Source organism: Haliotis rufescens, unplaced genomic scaffold, assembly GCF_023055435.1.
Source record: "Haliotis rufescens isolate VD_foot unplaced genomic scaffold, xgHalRufe1.0.p SCAF_6, whole genome shotgun sequence".
Taxonomy (NCBI): domain Eukaryota; kingdom Metazoa; phylum Mollusca; class Gastropoda; order Lepetellida; family Haliotidae; genus Haliotis; species Haliotis rufescens.
Genome location: NW_025964334.1, coordinates 60,767,498 through 60,786,835, shown reverse-complemented (window position 1 = coordinate 60,786,835; position 19,338 = coordinate 60,767,498). Strand labels below are relative to the sequence as shown.

Here is a 19,338-nt window from a genome sequence, read left to right as displayed (position 1 = left end):
TGAGTGTGTGTTAGAGAAAAGGGGTGGGGGTGGGGGGGTGAGAGAGAGAGAAAGAGTGAAGTGTGTTTGAGCATGTGTGCTAGAGAGCATGTGTGTGTGTGTGTGTGTGTGTGTGTGTGTGTGTGTGGGTGTGGGTGTGTGGGTGTGTGTGTGTGTGTGTGGGTGGGTGGGTGGGTGGGTGTGTGTGGGTGGGTGTGTGTGTGTGGGTGGGTGGGTGTGTGTGTAAGGGGGCGGTGAGATAGAAGGTGTGTGTGTGTGCCTGTGTGTGAGTGTGTGTGAGAGAGAGTGTGTGTGCGTATGTGTGAGAGAGAGTGTTATCTGCTTGTGTGAGAGAGAGGGTGTGTAAGAGATAGCGAGTGTGTGTGTGTTTGTGAGAGTGCGTGTGTGTGCTGGAGAAAGTGTGTGTGCGAGAGAGGGTGTGAGAGAGAAAAAGAGAGGGTATGTGCGAGTGTCTGTGAGCGAGATGGTGTGTATGTGTGTGTGTGTGTGTGAGGGAGAGAGAGAGAGAGGGTGTGTGTGAGAGAGAAAGAGAGAGGGTATATGCGAGTGTCTGTGAGCGAGATGGTGTGTGTTTGAGAGAGAGAGAGAGAGGGTGTGGGGTGGGGGTGGGTGGGTAGGGGTGGGTGAGAGCGAGAGGGAAAGCGTGTATGTGCGTGTGTACGAGAGAGGGTGTGTGTGTGTGTGAGAGAGAGAGAGAGAGGGGGGGGGGGCTGTGGTGTGTGGGGGACGGGGTGTCAGATAGCGTGCGTGTGCGTGCGTGAGTGTGTGTGTGAGAGAGACAGATAGCGTGTGTTTGCGTGTGCGTGTGTGTAAGATTGCGGAGTGAGGGATTTAAGCTGTGTGAGTTGCATGGGTTTGTGCATGTGTGGTGTGAGTGCTTTCGTGTGTGTGTGGTGGTGGTGGGGGGGGTGGGGGGGGGCGGTATTGTGTATGATGTGATGAGGGGTTTGCGTGTTTGGCATGGAGTTGGGATGGATAGAGGTAGGACAGTTGGTTTGTGGGTGCGTGACGGTTGTGCGTCTGTGTGGGATGGCGTGGGTTGAGTGTGTCCAGAACAAGATCCTATATTAAACTTTAAAGACAGATTTGAAATATTTTGAGAATCATACTAACCAACCACAGCACAGAATTTCTCTGCGATTTCAGGGGCAGTGTTCTCGAAATCTTTGAAATCTGCAAGGTGGATAACGTGACCTTCGTCTGACGCAATACTGGCCAGTTCATGCTGATATCGCTCCAAGATGGCTGCTCGCGCCTTCACATAGATCTCTATCCCAACAGAATAGATGGTGATGCTGTTGTCTTTAGCCCTCTGAGCAGCTTCCAACGTGCGCTCCGGCCGTGTGGAGAGACCATCTGTGACGACGATCATGATGCGAGGGACGACCTTCCTGCCTTGTTTCAGTAGCATATCAGTCCCCGCGTCGATACCGTGGTCGGTGAATGTGGACGCTGCAGGGTACGCCATGTTGTCGATCTTGTCGTCCAGGAACGCCCAGTCAGAGGTCATGTTAACGGTATCCGCGACGGTCGTGCTGTACAACACAACGCCGATGTGGACGTCCTCGTTAGTCTGCAGGGTTGTGTTCACGAACTCCATCAGGGCTCTCTTCACAATCTTAAAATTATCAACGCCAATACTCTCCGATCCATCCACAACTAACACAGCGTCATAGATGGCGTGACAATCTGCAACAGAATATCATACTGCCTTATAAGGTGGAAGCAATCTGCAACAGGATATCATACTGCCTTATCAGGTGGAAGCAATCTGAAACAGAATATCATACTGCCTTATAAGGTGGAAGCAATCTGCAACAGGATATCATACTGCCTTATAAGATGGAAGCAATCTGCAACAGAATATCATACTGCCTCATAAAGTGGAAGCAATCTGCAACAGAGTATCATACTGCCTTATAAGGTGGAAGCAATCTGCAACAGAGTATCATACTGCCTTATAAGGTGGAAGCAATCTGCAACAGAATATCATACTGCCTCATAAAGTGGAAGCAATCTGCAACAGAGTATCATACTGCCTTATAAGGTGGAAGCAATCTGCAACAGAGTATCATACTGCCTTATAAGGTGGAAGCAATCTGCAACAGAGTATCATACTGCCTTATAAGGTGGAAGCAATCTGCAACAGAATATCATACTGCCTTATAAAGTGGAAGCAATCTGCAACAGAATATTATCCTGCCTTATAAAGTGGAAGCAATCTGCAGCAGAATATCATACTGCCTCATAAGGTGGAAGCAATCTGCAACAGAATATCACACTGTCCTAAACTCCTCGGTCACATTGTACTGAAATCATTCCGACAAAATATCATCACAGACCATCTCACATTCACGAACTGAAACTTTCGGTATTTCCTCTGCCCCGTTCTAGCAAAACGTGGATATTAAAGTAGCCATATTGAGAATTTGTTTTGTGCTATGAGTCAAATTCAAAACATGAATCCCACATCTGATCTAACAAAACAAGATGAGAGGGCCTGATAAGTGACGAGTGCTGGCTCCCTCGCCCCCATCATGACCCTACTGAGCACAACATCTTGCACACAGTTTATTTGACCATTTGTTGTTTATAAATGTGTTACAAATAGACGATAAATGTACAGCTGTTTGACAAATAAAATTAAAATCCAACAAGCCTTTCGCGGGTATGAATGAGTGAGTTTGATTTTACGCCACTTTTAGCAATTATCCAACAATATCACGACGGGGGACATTAGAAATGGGCTTAACACATTGTACCCATGTCGAGAATCGAACCCGGGTCTTCGGCGTGACGAGCGAACGCTTTAACCACTAGGCCACCCGACCGTCCTGGCGGGTATCAGACAATTGTTGTATGATACATTTTACACTGTCATATACTGTGGTATCCACGTGTTTGTCATGTGATGGGTCGTGTCATCAATGGAGTAAACCAATCCGATACATTTGCTGTCACAAACTGATAAATATCACTGTAGTCTCCGAGCAGGGACAGCTTGCACAATACAGTGTATTATTCATAAAACACCCTCGACAATCATACATTGCTCTATACACACAATGTATATTTTGTTAAAGTTCTTTGCGAGGTAGTCCCAGGAATGTTGTGTACCACCTGTCTGGTCGTACACGCCTCCAGATCATTTCCATTACAAATACCACTGCCTCGCCACACCCGACTCAAAACATCGCTAACTATTGTCGGCTGACAGTTACTTGGCGAGAAATAACCCGTTCGAATAGATCACATCGCGTGACTACAACATGCCTTGTGTCGGGGGACTACAACTACAACATGCCTTGTGTCGGGGGACTACAACTACAACATGCCTTGTGTCGGGGGACTACAACTACAACATGTCTTGTGTTGGGGGACTACAACTACAACATGCCTTGTGTTGGGGGACTTCAACTACAACATGCCTTGTGTTGGGGGACTACAACTACAACATGCCTTGTGTTGGGGGACTACAACTACAACATGCCTTGTGTTGGGGGACTACAACTACAACATGCCTTGTGTTGGGGGACTACAACATGCCTTGTGTTCGGGGACTACAACTACAACATGCCTTGTGTTGGGGGACTACAATTACAACATGCCTTGTGTTGGGGGACTACAACTACAACATGCCTTGTGTTGGGGGACTACAACTACAACATGCCTTGTGTTGGGGGACTACAACTGCAACATGCCTTGTGTTGGGGGACTACAACTACAACATGCCTTGTGTTGGGGGACTACAACATGCCTTGTGTTGGGGGACTACAACTACAACATGCCTTGTGTTGGGGGACTACAATTACAACATGCCTTGTGTTGGGGGACTACAACTACAACATGCCTTGTGTTGGAGGACTTCAACTACAACATCCCTTGTGTTGGGGGACTACAACTACAACATGCCTTGTGTTGGGGGACTACAACTACAACATGCCTTGTGTTGGGGGACTACAACTACAACATGCCTTGTGTTGGGGGACTACAACTACAACATGCCTTGTGTTGGGGGACTTCAACTACAACATGCCTTGTGTTGGGGGACTACAACTACAACATGCCTTGTGTTGGGGACTACAACTACAACATGCCTTGTGTTGGGGGACTACAACTACAACATGCCTTGTGTTGGGGGACTACAACATGCCTTATGTTGGGGGACTACAACTACAACATGCCTTGTGTTGGGGGACTACAATTACAACATGCCTTGTGTTGGGGGACTACAATTACAACATGCCTTGTGTTGGGGGACTACAACTACAACATGCCTTGTGTTGGGGGACTACAACTACAACATGCCTTGTGTTGGGGGACTACAACTACAACATGCCTTATGTTGGGGACTACAACTACAACATGCCTTGTGTTGGGGGACTACAACTACAACATGCCTTGTGTTGGGGACTACAACTACAACATGCCTTGTGTTGGGGGACTACAACTACAACATGCCTTGTGTTGGGGGACTACAACTACAACATGCCTTGTGTTGGGGGACTACAACTACAACATGCCTTGTGTTGGGGGACTACAACTACAACATGTCTTGTGTTGGGGGACTACAACTACAACATGCCTTGTGTTGGGGGACTACAACATGCCTTGTGTTGGGGGACTACAACTACAACATGCCTTGTGTTGGGGGACTACAACATGCCTTGTGTTGGGGGACTACAACTACAACATGCCTTGTGTTGGGGGACTACAACATGCCTTGTGTTGGGGGACTACAATTACAACATGCCTTATGTTGGGGGACTACAACTACAACATGCCTTGTGTTGGGGGACTACAACTACAACATGCCTTGTGTTGGGGGACTACAACATGCCTTGTGTTGGGGGACTACAACTACAACATGCCTTGTGTTGGGGGACTACAACATGCCTTGTGTTGGGGGACTACAACTACAACATGCCTTGTGTTGGGGGACTACAACTACAACATGCCTTGTGTTGGGGGACTACAACTACAACATGCCTTGTGTTGGGGGACTACAACATGCCTTGTGTTGGGGGACTACAACATGCCTTGTGTTGGGGGACTACAACTACAACATGCCTTGTGTTGGGGGACTACAACATGCCTTGTGTTGGGGGACTACAACTACAACATGCCTTGTGTTGGGGGACTACAACATGCCTTGTGTCGGGGGACTACAACTACAACATGCCTTGTGTTGGGGGACTACAACTACAACATGCCTTGTGTTGGGGACTACAACTACAACATGCCTTGTGTTGGGGGACTACAACTACAACATGCCTTGTGTTGGGGACTACAACTACAACATGCCTTGTGTTGGGGGACTACAACTACAACATGCCTTGTGTTGGGGGACTACAACTACAACATGCCTTGTGTTGGGGGACTACAACTACAACATGCCTTGTGTTGGGGGACTACAACTACAACATGTCTTGTGTTGGGGACTACAACTACAACATGTCTTGTGTTGGGGACTACAACTACAACATGCCTTGTGTTGGGGACTACAACTACAACATGCCTTGTGTTTGGGGACTACAACTACAACATGCCTTGTGTTGGGGACTACAACTACAACATGCCTTGTGTTGGGGGACTACAACTACAACATGCCTTGTGTTGAGGGACTACAACTACAACATGCCTTGTGTTGGGGACTACAACTACAACATGCCTTGTGTTGGGGGACTACAACTACAACATGCCTTATGTTGGGGACTACAACTACAACATGCCTTGTGTTGGGGGACTACAACTACAACATGCCTTGTGTTGGGGGACTACAATTACAACATGCCTTGTGTTGGGGGACTACAACTACTACATGCCTTGTGTTGGGGGACTACAACTACAACATGCCTTATGTTGGGGACTACAACTACAACATGCCTTGTGTTGGGGGACTACAACTACAACATGCCTTGTGTTGGGGGACTACAACTACAACATGCCTTGTGTTGGGGGACTACAACTACAACATGCCTTGTGTTGGGGGACTTCAACTACAACATGCCTTGTGTTGGGGGACTACAACATGCCTTGTGTTGGGGGACTACAACTACAACATGCCTTGTGTTGGGGGACTACTACATGTACTCATGATAGTCTACATACACCTGTATACACTGTTACCGTGAAGCACTACTCATGATAGCCTACATACACATGTATACACTGTTACCGTGAAGCACTACTCATGATAGCCTACATACACATGCATACACTGTTACCGTGAATCACAACTCATGATAATCTACATACACCTGTATACACTGTTACCGTGAATCACAACTCATGATAATCTACATACACCTGTATACACTGTTACCGTGAAGCACTACTCATGATAGCCTACATACACCTGTATACACTGTTACCGTGAATCACTACTCATGATAATCTACATACACCTGTATACACTGTTACCGTGAAGCACTACTCATGATAGCCTACATACACCTGTATACACTGTTACCGTGAAGCACTACTCATGATAGCCTACATACACCTGTATACACTATTACCGTGAATCACAACTCATGATAATCTACATACACCTGTATACACTGTTACCGTGAAGCACTACTCATGATAGCCTACATACACATGTATACACTGTTACCGTGAAGCACTACTCATGATAGCCTACATACACATGTATACACTGTTACCGTGAAGCACTACTCATGATAGCCTACATACACATGCATACACTGTTACCGTGAATCACAACTCATGATAATCTACATACACCTGTATACACTGTTACCGTGAAGCACTACTCATGATAGCCTACATACACCTGTATACACTGTTACCGTGAAGCACTACTCATGATAGCCTACATACACCTGTATACACTGTTACCGTGAAGCACTACTCATGATAATCTACATACACCTGTATACACTGATACCGTGAAGCACTACTCATGATAGCCTACATACACATGCATACACTGTTACCGTGAAGCACAACTCATGATAATCTACATACACCTGTATACACTGTTACCGTGAAGCACTACTCATGATAGCCTACATACACATGTATACACTGTTACCGTGAAGCACTACTCATGATAGCCTACATACACCTGTATACACTGATACCGCGAAGCACTACTCATGATAGCCTACATACACCTGTATACACTGTTACCGTGAAGCACTACTCATGATAATCTACATACACCTGTATACACGGATACCGTGAAGCACTACTCATGATAGCCTACATACACCTGCATACACTGTTACCGTGAAACACAACTCATGATAATCTACATACACCTGTATACACTGTTACCGTGAAGCACTACTCATGATAGCCTACATACACATGCATACACTGTTACCGTGAATCACAACTCATGATAATCTACATACACCTGTATACACTGTTACCGTGAAGCACTACTCATGATAGCCTACAAACACCTGTATACACTGTTACCGTGAAGCACTACTCATGATAATCTACATACACCTGTATACACTGATACCGTGAAACACTACTCATGATAGCTTACATACACCTGTATACACTGTTACCGTGAAGCACTACTCATTATAGCCTACATACACCTGTATACACTGTTACCGTGAATCACAACTCATGATAATCTACATACACCTGTATACACTGATACCGTGAAGCACTACTCATGATAGCCTACATACACATGCATACACTGTTACCGTGAAGCACAACTCATGATAATCTACATACACCTGTATACACTGTTACCGTGAAGCACAACTCATGATAGCCTACATACACCTGTATACACTGTTACCGTGAAGCACTACTCATGATAGCCTACATACACCTGTTTACACTGTTACCGTGAAGCACTACTCATGATAATCTACATACACCTGTATACACTGATACCGTGAAGCACTACTCATGATAGCCTACATACACATGCATACACTGTTACCGTGAAGCACAACTCATGATAATCTACATACACCTGTATACACTGTTACCGAGAAGCACTACTCATGATAGCCTACATACACATGCATACACTGTTACCGTGAATCACAACTCATGATAATCTACATACACCTGTATACACTGTTACCGTGAAGCACTACTCATGATAGCCTACATACACCTGTATACACTGTTACCGTGAAGCACTACTCATGATAGCCTACATACACCTGTATACACTGTTACCGTGAAGCACTACTCATGATAATCTACATACACCTGTATACACTGATACCGTGAAGCACTACTCATGATAGCCTACATACACATGCATACACTGTTACCGTGAAGCACAACTCATGATAATCTACATACACCTGTATACACTGTTACCGTGAAGCACTACTCATGATAGCCTACATACACATGTATACACTGTTACCGTGAAGCACTACTCATGATAGCCTACATACACCTGTATACACTGATACCGCGAAGCACTACTCATGATAGCCTACATACACCTGTATACACTGTTACCGTGAAGCACTACTCATGATAATCTACATACACCTGTATACACGGATACCGTGAAGCACTACTCATGATAGCCTACATACACCTGCATACACTGTTACCGTGAAGCACAACTCATGATAATCTACATACACCTGTATACACTGTTACCGTGAAGCACTACTCATGATAGCCTACATACACATGCATACACTGTTACCGTGAAGCACAACTCATGATAATCTACATACACCTGTATACACTGTTACCGTGAAGCACTACTCATGATAGCCTACATACACCTGTATACACTGTTACCGTGAAGCACTACTCATGATAGCCTACATACACCTGTATACACTGATACCGTGAAACACTACTCATGATAGCTTACATACACCTGTATACACTGTTACCGTGAAGCACTACTCATTATAGCCTACATACACCTGTATACACTGTTACCGTGAATCACAACTCATGATAATCTACATACACCTGTATACACTGATACCGTGAAGCACTACTCATGATAGCCTACATACACATGCATACACTGTTACCGTGAAGCACAACTCATGATAATCTACATACACCTGTATACACTGTTACCGTGAAGCACAACTCATGATAGCCTACATACACCTGTATACACTGTTACCGTGAAGCACTACTCATGATAGCCTACATACACCTGTTTACACTGTTACCGTGAAGCACTACTCATGATAATCTACATACACCTGTATACACTGATACCGTGAAGCACTACTCATGATAGCCTACATACACATGCATACACTGTTACCGTGAAGCACAACTCATGATAATCTACATACACCTGTATACACTGTTACCTAGAAGCACTACTCATGATAGCCTACATACACATGTATACACTGTTACCGTGAAGCACTACTCATGATAGCCTACATACACCTGTATACACTGATACCGCGAAGCACTACTCATGATAGCCTACATACACCTGTATACACTGTTACCGTGAAGCACTACTCATGATAATCTACATACACCTGTATACACGGATACCGTGAAGCACTACTCATGATAGCCTACATACACCTGTATACACTGTTACCGTGAAGCACTACTCATGATAGCCTACATACACCTGTATACACTGTTACCGTGAAGCACTACCCATGATAGTCTACATACACCTGTATACACTGTTACCGTGAAGCACTACCCATGATAGTCTACATACTCCTGTATACACTGTTACCGTGAAGCACTACCCATGATAGTCTACATACACCTGTATACACTGTTACCGTGAAGCACTACTCATGATAGCCTACATACACCTGTATACACTGTTACCGTGAAGCACTACCCATGATAGTCTACATACACTTGTATACTCTGTTACCGTGAAGCACAACTCATGATAGCCTACATACTCCTGTATACTCTGATACTCCAACATCTACTTTGAGTCTGTTGCGAGTCTGAGCGGGGGTAATTTTTCCTGATGTTGACGATGTCTCCACTGGGCAATACTCAAGGAGACCAGTTGCCCTTATACTCTCATACACCTGCCCTTGACGAGATGACGAACACGCCCTTTCCCCCGTCACCACTTCACATAACTTCCGTCAGAACGACACAAAATAATACCAGTCGACAAGGCACAATGTGTCACGTGACAGCATCCACCTGCAAGACTTATCCAACCAGCGTCTGTCGCAACGCCCCCTACAGTCAGCTTCTGGAGTCACTGGAGCTTGGTTTATCCTCTGAGAACAGTTTCAATAACGGCATGACCCCATAATTATTTCATAGAACAAAACGTTATTCCGCTCATTCAGCGTAGCTGGACAACCTAGTGAAATAGGAAACCCTTGTCGGTTATATATACTGTTATAACTAACAGGGGTGTAGCATATACACCATTATAACCAACAGGGGTGAAGCATATATACTGTTATAACAAACAGGGTTGTAGGATATACACCATTATAACCAACAGGGGTGTAGCATATATACTGTTATAACCAACAGGGGTTTTAGCACATATATTGTTATAACCAACAGGGATGTAGCACATATACTGTTATAACCAACAGGGGTGTAGCACATATACTGTTATAACCAACAGGGGTGTAGCATATATACTGTTATAACCAACAGGGGTGTAGCACATATACTGTTATAACCAACAGGGGTGTAGCATATATACTGTTATAACCAAAAGGGGTGTAGCATATATACTGTTATAACCAACAGGGGTTTAACACATATACTGTTATAACCAACAGGGGTGTAGCACATATATTGTTATAACCAACAGGGATGTAGCATATATACTGTTATAACCAACAGGGGTGTAGCACATATACTGTTATAACCAACAGGGGTGTAGCATATATACTGTTATAACCAACAGGGGTGTAGCACATATACTGTTATAACCAACAGGGGTGTAGCATATATACTGTTATAACCAAAAGGGGTGCAGCATATATACTGTTATACCCAACAGGGGTTTAACACATATACTGTTATAACCAACAGGGGTGTAGCATATATACTGTTATAACCAACAGCGGTCTGGCACATATACTGTTATAACCAACAGGTGTGTAGCATATATACTGTTATAACCAAAAGGGGTGTAGCATATATACTGTTATAACCAACAGTGGTGTAGCATATACGCCATTATAACTAACAGGGGTGTAGCATATATACTGTTATAACCAACAGGGGTGTAGCATATATACTGTTATAACCAAAAGTGGTGTAGCATATATACTGTTATAGCCAACAGGGGTGTAACATATATAATGTTATAACCAACAGGGTTGTAGCAAATATACTGTTATAACCAACATGGGTGTGGCACATGTACTGTTATAACCATCAGGGGTGTAGCACATATACTGTTATAACCAACAGGGGTGTAGCATATATACTGTTATAACCAAAAGGGGTGTAGCATATATACTGTTATAACCAACAGGGGTTTAACACATATACTGTTATAACCAACTGGGGTGTAGCATATATACTGTTATAACCAACAGCGGTCTGGCACATATACTGTTATAACCAACAGGGGTGTAGCATATATACTGTTATAACCAAAAGGGGTGTAGCATATATACTGTTATAACCAACAGTGGTGTAGCATATACGCCATTATAACTAACAGGGGTGTACCATATATACTGTTATAACCAACAGGGGTGTAGCATATATACTGTTATAACCAAAAGTGGTGTAGCTTATATACTGTTATAACCAACAGGGGTGTAGCATATATAATGTTATAACCAACAGGGGTGTAGCAAATATACTGTTATAACCAACATGGGTGTGGCACATATACTGTTATAACCATCAGGGGTGTAGCACATATACTGTTATAACCAACAGGGGTGTAACATATATACTGTTATAACCAACAGTGGTGTAGCATATACGCCATTATAACCAAGAGGGTGTAGCATATATACTGTTATAACCAACAGGGGTGTAGCATATATACTGTCATAACCATCATGGGTGTAGCACATAAACTGTTATAACCAACAGGGGTGTAGCATATATACTGTTATAACCAACAGTGGTGTAGCATATACGCCATTATAACCAACAGGGGTGTAGCATATATACTGTTATAACCAAGAGGGGTGTAGCATATATACTGTTATAACCAAGAGGGGTGTAGCATATATACTGTTATAACCAACAGGGGTGCAGCATGTATGATGTTATAACCAACAGGGGTGTGGCACATATACTGTTATAACTAACAGGGGTGTAGCATATATACTGTCATAACCAACAGGGGTGTAGCATATATATTGTCATAACCAACAGGGGTGTAGCATATATACTGTCATAACCAACAGAGGTGTAGCACATATACTGTTATAACCAACAGGGGTGTAGCATATATACCTTTATAACCAACAGGTGTGTGGCACATATACTGTTATAACCAACAGGGGTGTGGCACATATACTGTTATAACCAACAGGGGTGTAGCACATATACTGTTATAACCAACAGTGGTGTAGCATATATACTGTTATAACCAACAGGGGTGTGGCACATATACTGTTATAACCAACAGGGGTGTAGCATATATACTGTTATAACCAACAGCGGTCTGGCACATTTACTGTTATAACCAACAGGGGTGTAGCATATATACTGTTATAACCAAAAGGGGTGTAGCATAAATACTGTTATAAACAAGAGGCATGAAGCACATATACTGTTATAAACAAGAGGGATGTAGCATGTATACTGTTATAACCAACTATGCGTAATATATATACTGTTATAAACAAGAGGGATTTAGCATATACACCAATATAACCAACAGGGGTGTAGCAAATACGCAATTATAACCAACTGGTGTTTAGCTTATAGACTGTTATAAACAAGATGGGTGTAGCACATATAATGTTATGGATGTAGCATGTATACTGTTATAAACAACATGGATGTAGCATGTAAACTGTTATAAACAACATGGATGTAGCATATATACTGTTATAAACAACATGGATGTAGTATATATACTGTTATAAACAACATGGATGTAGTATATATACTGTTATAAACAAGAGGGGTGTAGCACATATAATGTTATAAACAACATGGATGTAGCATGTATACTGTTATAAACAACATGGATGTAGCATGTAAACTGTATAACCAGCATAGAGACTCCGGACCTACCAGTCCTTGTTGGACCCCCTAATGCCGAGCACTCACCTCTGTCTAGGGCAGTCAGGTTGCCCTGGGCACCGGGATACCACGCTAGGGTGGCCAGCGCCAGGTATAGTAACATCCTGCAGGCAGATCCTGGGGAGACAGAGGAACAAGACACAGGTACAAGACACAGGTACAACACACAGGTACAACACACAGGTACAACACAGGCACAGGTACAACACAGGCACAGGCACAAGAACCAGGTACAACACACAAGTACAAGACAGACACAGGTACAACACACAGGTACAACACAGACACAGGTACAAGACACAGGTACATGGCACAGATACAAGACAGACACAGGTACAAGACAGACACAGGTACAAGACAGACACCAGTACAAGACACAGTTACAAGACACAGGTACAAGACAGACACAGGTACAAGACAGACACAGGTACATGACAGACACAGGTACATGACAGACACCAGTACAAGACACAGTTACAAGACACAGGTACAAGACAGACACAGGTACAAGACACAGGTACAAGACAGACACAGGTACAAGACAGACACAGGTACAAGACTCAGGTACAAGACACAGGTACAAGACACAGGTACAAGACAGACACAGGTACAAGACACAGGTACATGACAGACACAGGTACAAGACAGACACAGGTACAAGACACAGTTACAAGCCACAGGTACAAGGCAGACACAGGTACAAGACAGACACAGTTACAAGACACAGGTACAAGACAAAGGTACATGACAGACACAGGTACATGACAGACACAGGTACATGACAGACACAGGTACAAGACACAGTTACAAGACACAGGTACAAGACAAAGGTACAAGACAGACACAGGTACAAGACAGACACAGGTACATGACAGACACAGGTACATGACAGACACCAGTACAAGACACAGTTACAAGACACAGGTACAAGACAGACACAGGTACAAGACACAGATACAAGACAGACACAGGTACAAGACAGACACAGGTACAAGACACAGGTACAAGACACAGTTACAAGACACAGGTACAAGACAGACACAGGTACAAGACAGACACAGGTACAAGACAGACACAGGTACAAGACACAGTTACAAGACACAGGTACAAGACACAGGTACAAGACAGACACAGGTACAAGACAAAGGTACATGACAGACACAGGTACATGACAGACACAGGTACATGACAGACACAGGTACAAGACACAGTTACAAGACACAGGTACAAGACAAAGGTACAAGACAGACACAGGTACATGACAGACACAGGTACATGACAGACACCAGTACAAGAGACAGGTACAAGACACAGGTACATGACAGACACAGGTACAAGACAGACACAGGTACAAGACAGACACCAGTACAAGACACAGGTACAAGACACAGGTACATGACAGACACAGGTACAAGACAGACACAGGTACAAGACAGACACAGGTACATGACAGACACCAGTACAAGACACAGGTACAAGACAGACACAGGTACAAGACAGACACAGGTACAAGACAGACACAGGTACATGACAGACACAGGTAAAAGAAACAAACTTAAGACCTGTTGTGTTTTTTGTGTTTTGGGTTGTTGTTTCTTTTTGTTAATCAGTGCAATGAACTATTTACGGCGAGATAATTATTTCGTATGTTGCTAATGACATACTATTACAGCTGAATTAAAGTTTGACTCATAGCTGTAAAAATATGGACAACATCATTTAGGCATCCCAAAACCGTTTCTATTCCTGTTGTACTTGACAGGAGCCGAGTCATTATCCATGTACTTAATCAGAAACCGAATGATTATCTTTGTACTTACTAAGAAACCGAATCATTATCTTTAAACTTAATGAGAAACCAAACTATTTACCGGGTTTTTATAGAGACAGCAAATCATCATCTGTGTACTTAATGAGAAACCAAACCATTTACCAGATTTTTATAGAGAAAGCAAATCATTATCTGTGTACTTAATGAGAAATCAAATCATTTACCAGATTTTTATAGAGAAAGCAAATAATTATCCATGTACTTAATGAGAAACCAAACCGTTTACCGTGTTTTTATAGAGAAAGCAAATCATCATCTGTGTACCTTATGAGAAACCAAATCATTTACCAGATTTTTGTAGAGAAAGCAAATAGTTATGCATGTACTTAATGAGAAACCAAACCGTTTACCGGGTTTTTATAGAGAAAGCAAATCATCATCTGTGTACTTAATGAGAAACCAAACCGTTTACCAGGTTTTTATAGAGAAAGCAAATAATTATCCATGTACTTAATGAGAAACCAAACCATTTACCAGGTTTTTATAGAGAAAGCAAATCATTATCTGTGTACTTAATGAGAAACCAAATCATTTACCGGTATTTCATAGAGAAACCAAATCATTATCTGTGTACTTGATTAGAAGCCAAATCGTTTACCGGGATTGTTTAAGCAGAAACGAAATCATTGACGGTGTATAATCAGCCTAGACTTTCTGCCGAAACAGATTTCATTTGGCGTAAAGGACAAATAGCTGTGGAAGTTATATGAATGAACTATCGGTGATGACACCAGGTGTTCACGAAAAGTGAAATACAAATCATTAACTGTGTACTTAAAGCGGAACGATACAGTAACACTGACATAAAGAGGAACGATATCATTCATATAGAATTCTATACGAGCTCCCGTGTAATACCAACTTTATGAAACGAGTGAATAGTTCTGGTATTTGACGAGCAGAAGCGAGTCAGATACCACAACTATTCACGAGTTTCATATAACTGGTTTTATACGAGAGCGACTTTAGTATTTTATTTATTACTTGTCATTTATAATGATTTTAGAATTATACTGTTAAGTGTAAATAGGCTGACACCTACACGATCCATGGCATAATTCAATTGAGTTTAACATAACAATACTTCAAACACGTCAAAAGTTAAAACGTATGAATTTAATATCATACAATGGTCCACCTTTAGAATTCAGGCGTTCGTCCCAAAAATTATTGTAGTGCTAAGGCTATAACAACTAACATAATTTAACTTAGACTAACGACTGTCGTTGCGCTAGAGTACGATCACCTTGTGGAACGGGGCCTTGCACCTCAAAGTTGACAATCACGTCACAATACCCGATGACGTAATTTGTGGAATTTTGTTGCAAGATCCTTCGGCGAAACAATGCCATGTGACGTCAGCCTAGCAACAATGTTGCTAGGGTCATCGAGTGTGTACGTCGTCGGGTATTGTGACGTGATTGTAAACTTTGAGGTGCAAGGCCCGCTCCACAAGGCGATCGTATTGTAGCGCAACGACAGTCGTTAGGTCTAAGTTAAAGTATGTGAGTTGCGATAGTCTTAGCCCTACGATAATTTTGTGGAACGGACACCTGAATTCTAAAGGTGGACCGTTGTATGGTATTAAACTCATATTTTAACTACGTGTTTGAAGTATTATTCTGTTAAACTCAATTGGAGTATGCCGTGGAACGTGTAGGTGTCAGCCTGTTCATACTCAACAGTAAAATTCTAAAAACGTTATAAATGACAAGTAATAAATAAAATACTGAACTCGCTCCCGTGTAAAACCAATTTTATGAAACTCGTGAATAGTTGTGATATCTGACTCGCTTTCGCACGTCAGATACCACAACTATTCACTCGTTTCATAAAATTAGTATTACACGGGAGCTCGTTTTGTATTCTACATTTATTAAAGAGAATCGCCGCTTTTCTGAATATAGCCTGATGAGTAACATAATATAAACCTAGAGCGATCCTACTAAAAGTTGTTGAAAAGACCGACTTTCCACGGTTGTGTTTGTCAGGTCGTACTGCGCAATGTCGAACACATTGACCCACAGCCATTCAGTGCCCTCGTCCATCACTCACCATACGGGGCTGATACAACCTATATCGTCCATGTCTCGTCTCACTATGTTGTTTCTAAGCACAGGTACATTTCATCCATCTTAAAATGGATTCAATAAGTACAAACATATTGTATTTATCTACAAGTACATTGTTTCTAAGTATATATATAATGTTCCAAAGTGTAACAATATTGTTTCTAAGTGTAAGTACACTGTTAAACACAAACAGGCCTTACATGGAGCCAAGAATTAGGTCAAGTTTCATAATGTCATACCATACATTATACTGAAACCTTGGCAACACGGAAAGCCATGTTGTCAAGTCGAAACGAGTAGAGGCTAAACTGAATTTGTAAACTAAATAAGAAAATTTTATCCGGTGTTTCATTTAAGTTCAGACCACAATAAGGTATATCCTTAAGAGCATTAACAGTTTAGCAGTGACGTAACAAGCAAAACATATAATTTGATAGATTATTATAAATAATTTGTAAAAAATCATACTTAAAGAAATCATGACTAGAGCTCGTGACATGCACGCGCGTGTACACACTTACCCTGCTACGTCAAGCGCAGTGACTATACTCAACGACTAATTGGTAGCAACTAACTCCTAAAATGGCGTACATTTGTAGTACATAAAGTTAGTCCTTTTTATTGATCACAACTCCGAGGTATTGTATTGACAAACTGCATGATATAACTGTCCAACTATTGGCCTCCAGATCGTGGGAAGGCTTTGCTACACAGAGCCGTCAATGGTCTGATTGAGATTTTATTATGGTGTGAATGTTACCTTGCGCCACGTTCTACCACTCTGACAAAGCACGGCCCTCAATCCACGGGGATGTTTTGTTCCCCCTGACTCAGTGTGGTGGAACGACTGCACGAGTTGTTATTGGCCTAGAGACTGTGGAGTATCAAGGTGTGGAGAATCCCATTCTTACATGTGGCCACTTCCGTGAGGTACTGTATTCAATTAACACTTCTGACAAGTGCATAAATTCTGTTTGTGCTATTTCCAGGGTGCACTCTCGCATAGCTGAGTCATTGACACATTTCCAGACAATTTGCAATTCAAAAAATACTGATCACTTTCGTGTACAAAAACCATTATATTTTCCCTGGAAAGAAACCATGAATAAATACTGTATAATTGTTCAACTCCAGAATAACTTAAATAGACGAGACATAAACAAGCGAGAATCAGGAAATGGTATATCAGGCAAACATGAAACGTGTCACGAGGAGTCTGATTATGATGGACTGCATTGATGAAGCTGGTTGGTAATTCCTTTTCAACATAATCCCTCGGAAGTTCACACACTTCTTCCGCGTCATACCAAAAGACGTTAAAAGATGGTACTTGATGTTACCCTGTCTGGCGCTTGGCATTAATGGGCTAAAACAAGGACTGGTCGGCTCGGAGTCAGTACACTGTGTCTGAGTGAGGTATTCATGTTAAACTGTGGCATGGTATCTCAGTGAGCTAGCATAATAAATCGGCATCAGTCCGGATTAGTACAAGCAGCCACACACACACACGCTATATGAGTGTAATTAAGTGTAATAATCTTGGACGCGACATTAAACCCCATTTCACCTCACCTCACTTCTTCAAACGATGCTGGAGTGCCTGGACACCCCCTGCTGGCGGTGATGTGGTCCTCCACAGCCTCGGATCCTCCTCGTCAGTTGCATTATGCTCAACAGACAGTTCTTGCGAAGTGCGAAGACGTGAATATCTGACGGTGCCAAATCTGTGAATACGGAGGATGTCCAATGTGTTGAAAGCCATAGACATGTATAGCAGTCATGGCGACAACAGACATGTGCACATCTGCATTGTCCACGAAGTTTTTTACGAAGTTTAGCCTTGATATTGTGAAGCAGTTGTTGAAACAGATTAACGTAAACCTGGCCTTAATGATCTGGCCATTCGGGAGGTCGTCCACCAACAGGATTTTATTGGACTCCCAGATAACTGAGGCATCACATTGTCAGTTGATGGATGATGGAACAGACTTTGGTTTCTTCGGCTGAGGAGATGATTTCAGGGGCTTCTCTTTGACTGATGTTAAGTCTCTGACAGACAGCGATGAACCCAAGACACATCCATGGTCACAGATCTCTGGACAGAGTCAAAACGACGCAAATCTGGACCCTTTTTGATCAATAGTCTGAAGCCTTGGAACCCAGCGTGCTGAAACCTCTCAGTTCATTTCTGAGAATATACTCAACTCATTCGTGAGAGATACCTACTGTATTGACAGCGTGACGTGT

General features: G+C 42.6%; 1 protein-coding gene across 9 annotated transcripts in view; it reads right to left on the bottom strand.

Moving 5' to 3' along the window:
• Positions 1–17,676, bottom strand: part of LOC124124850 — a 112,595-nt gene extending 94,919 nt beyond the window's left edge. For all 9 annotated transcript variants that reach the window (XM_048385529.1, XM_048385532.1, XM_048385534.1 and 6 more), the window contains exons 1-3: positions 17,613–17,676; positions 13,216–13,305; positions 1,114–1,689 (exon numbers count right to left, since the gene is read on the bottom strand). In XM_048385529.1, the coding sequence (XP_048241486.1) occupies positions 1,114–1,689; positions 13,216–13,291 (652 nt within the window). In that variant the 5' untranslated portion in view covers positions 13,292–13,305; positions 17,613–17,676. The remainder of the gene's footprint in view (positions 1–1,113; positions 1,690–13,215; positions 13,306–17,612) is intronic.
• Positions 17,677–19,338: the final 1,662 nt, after the last annotated feature.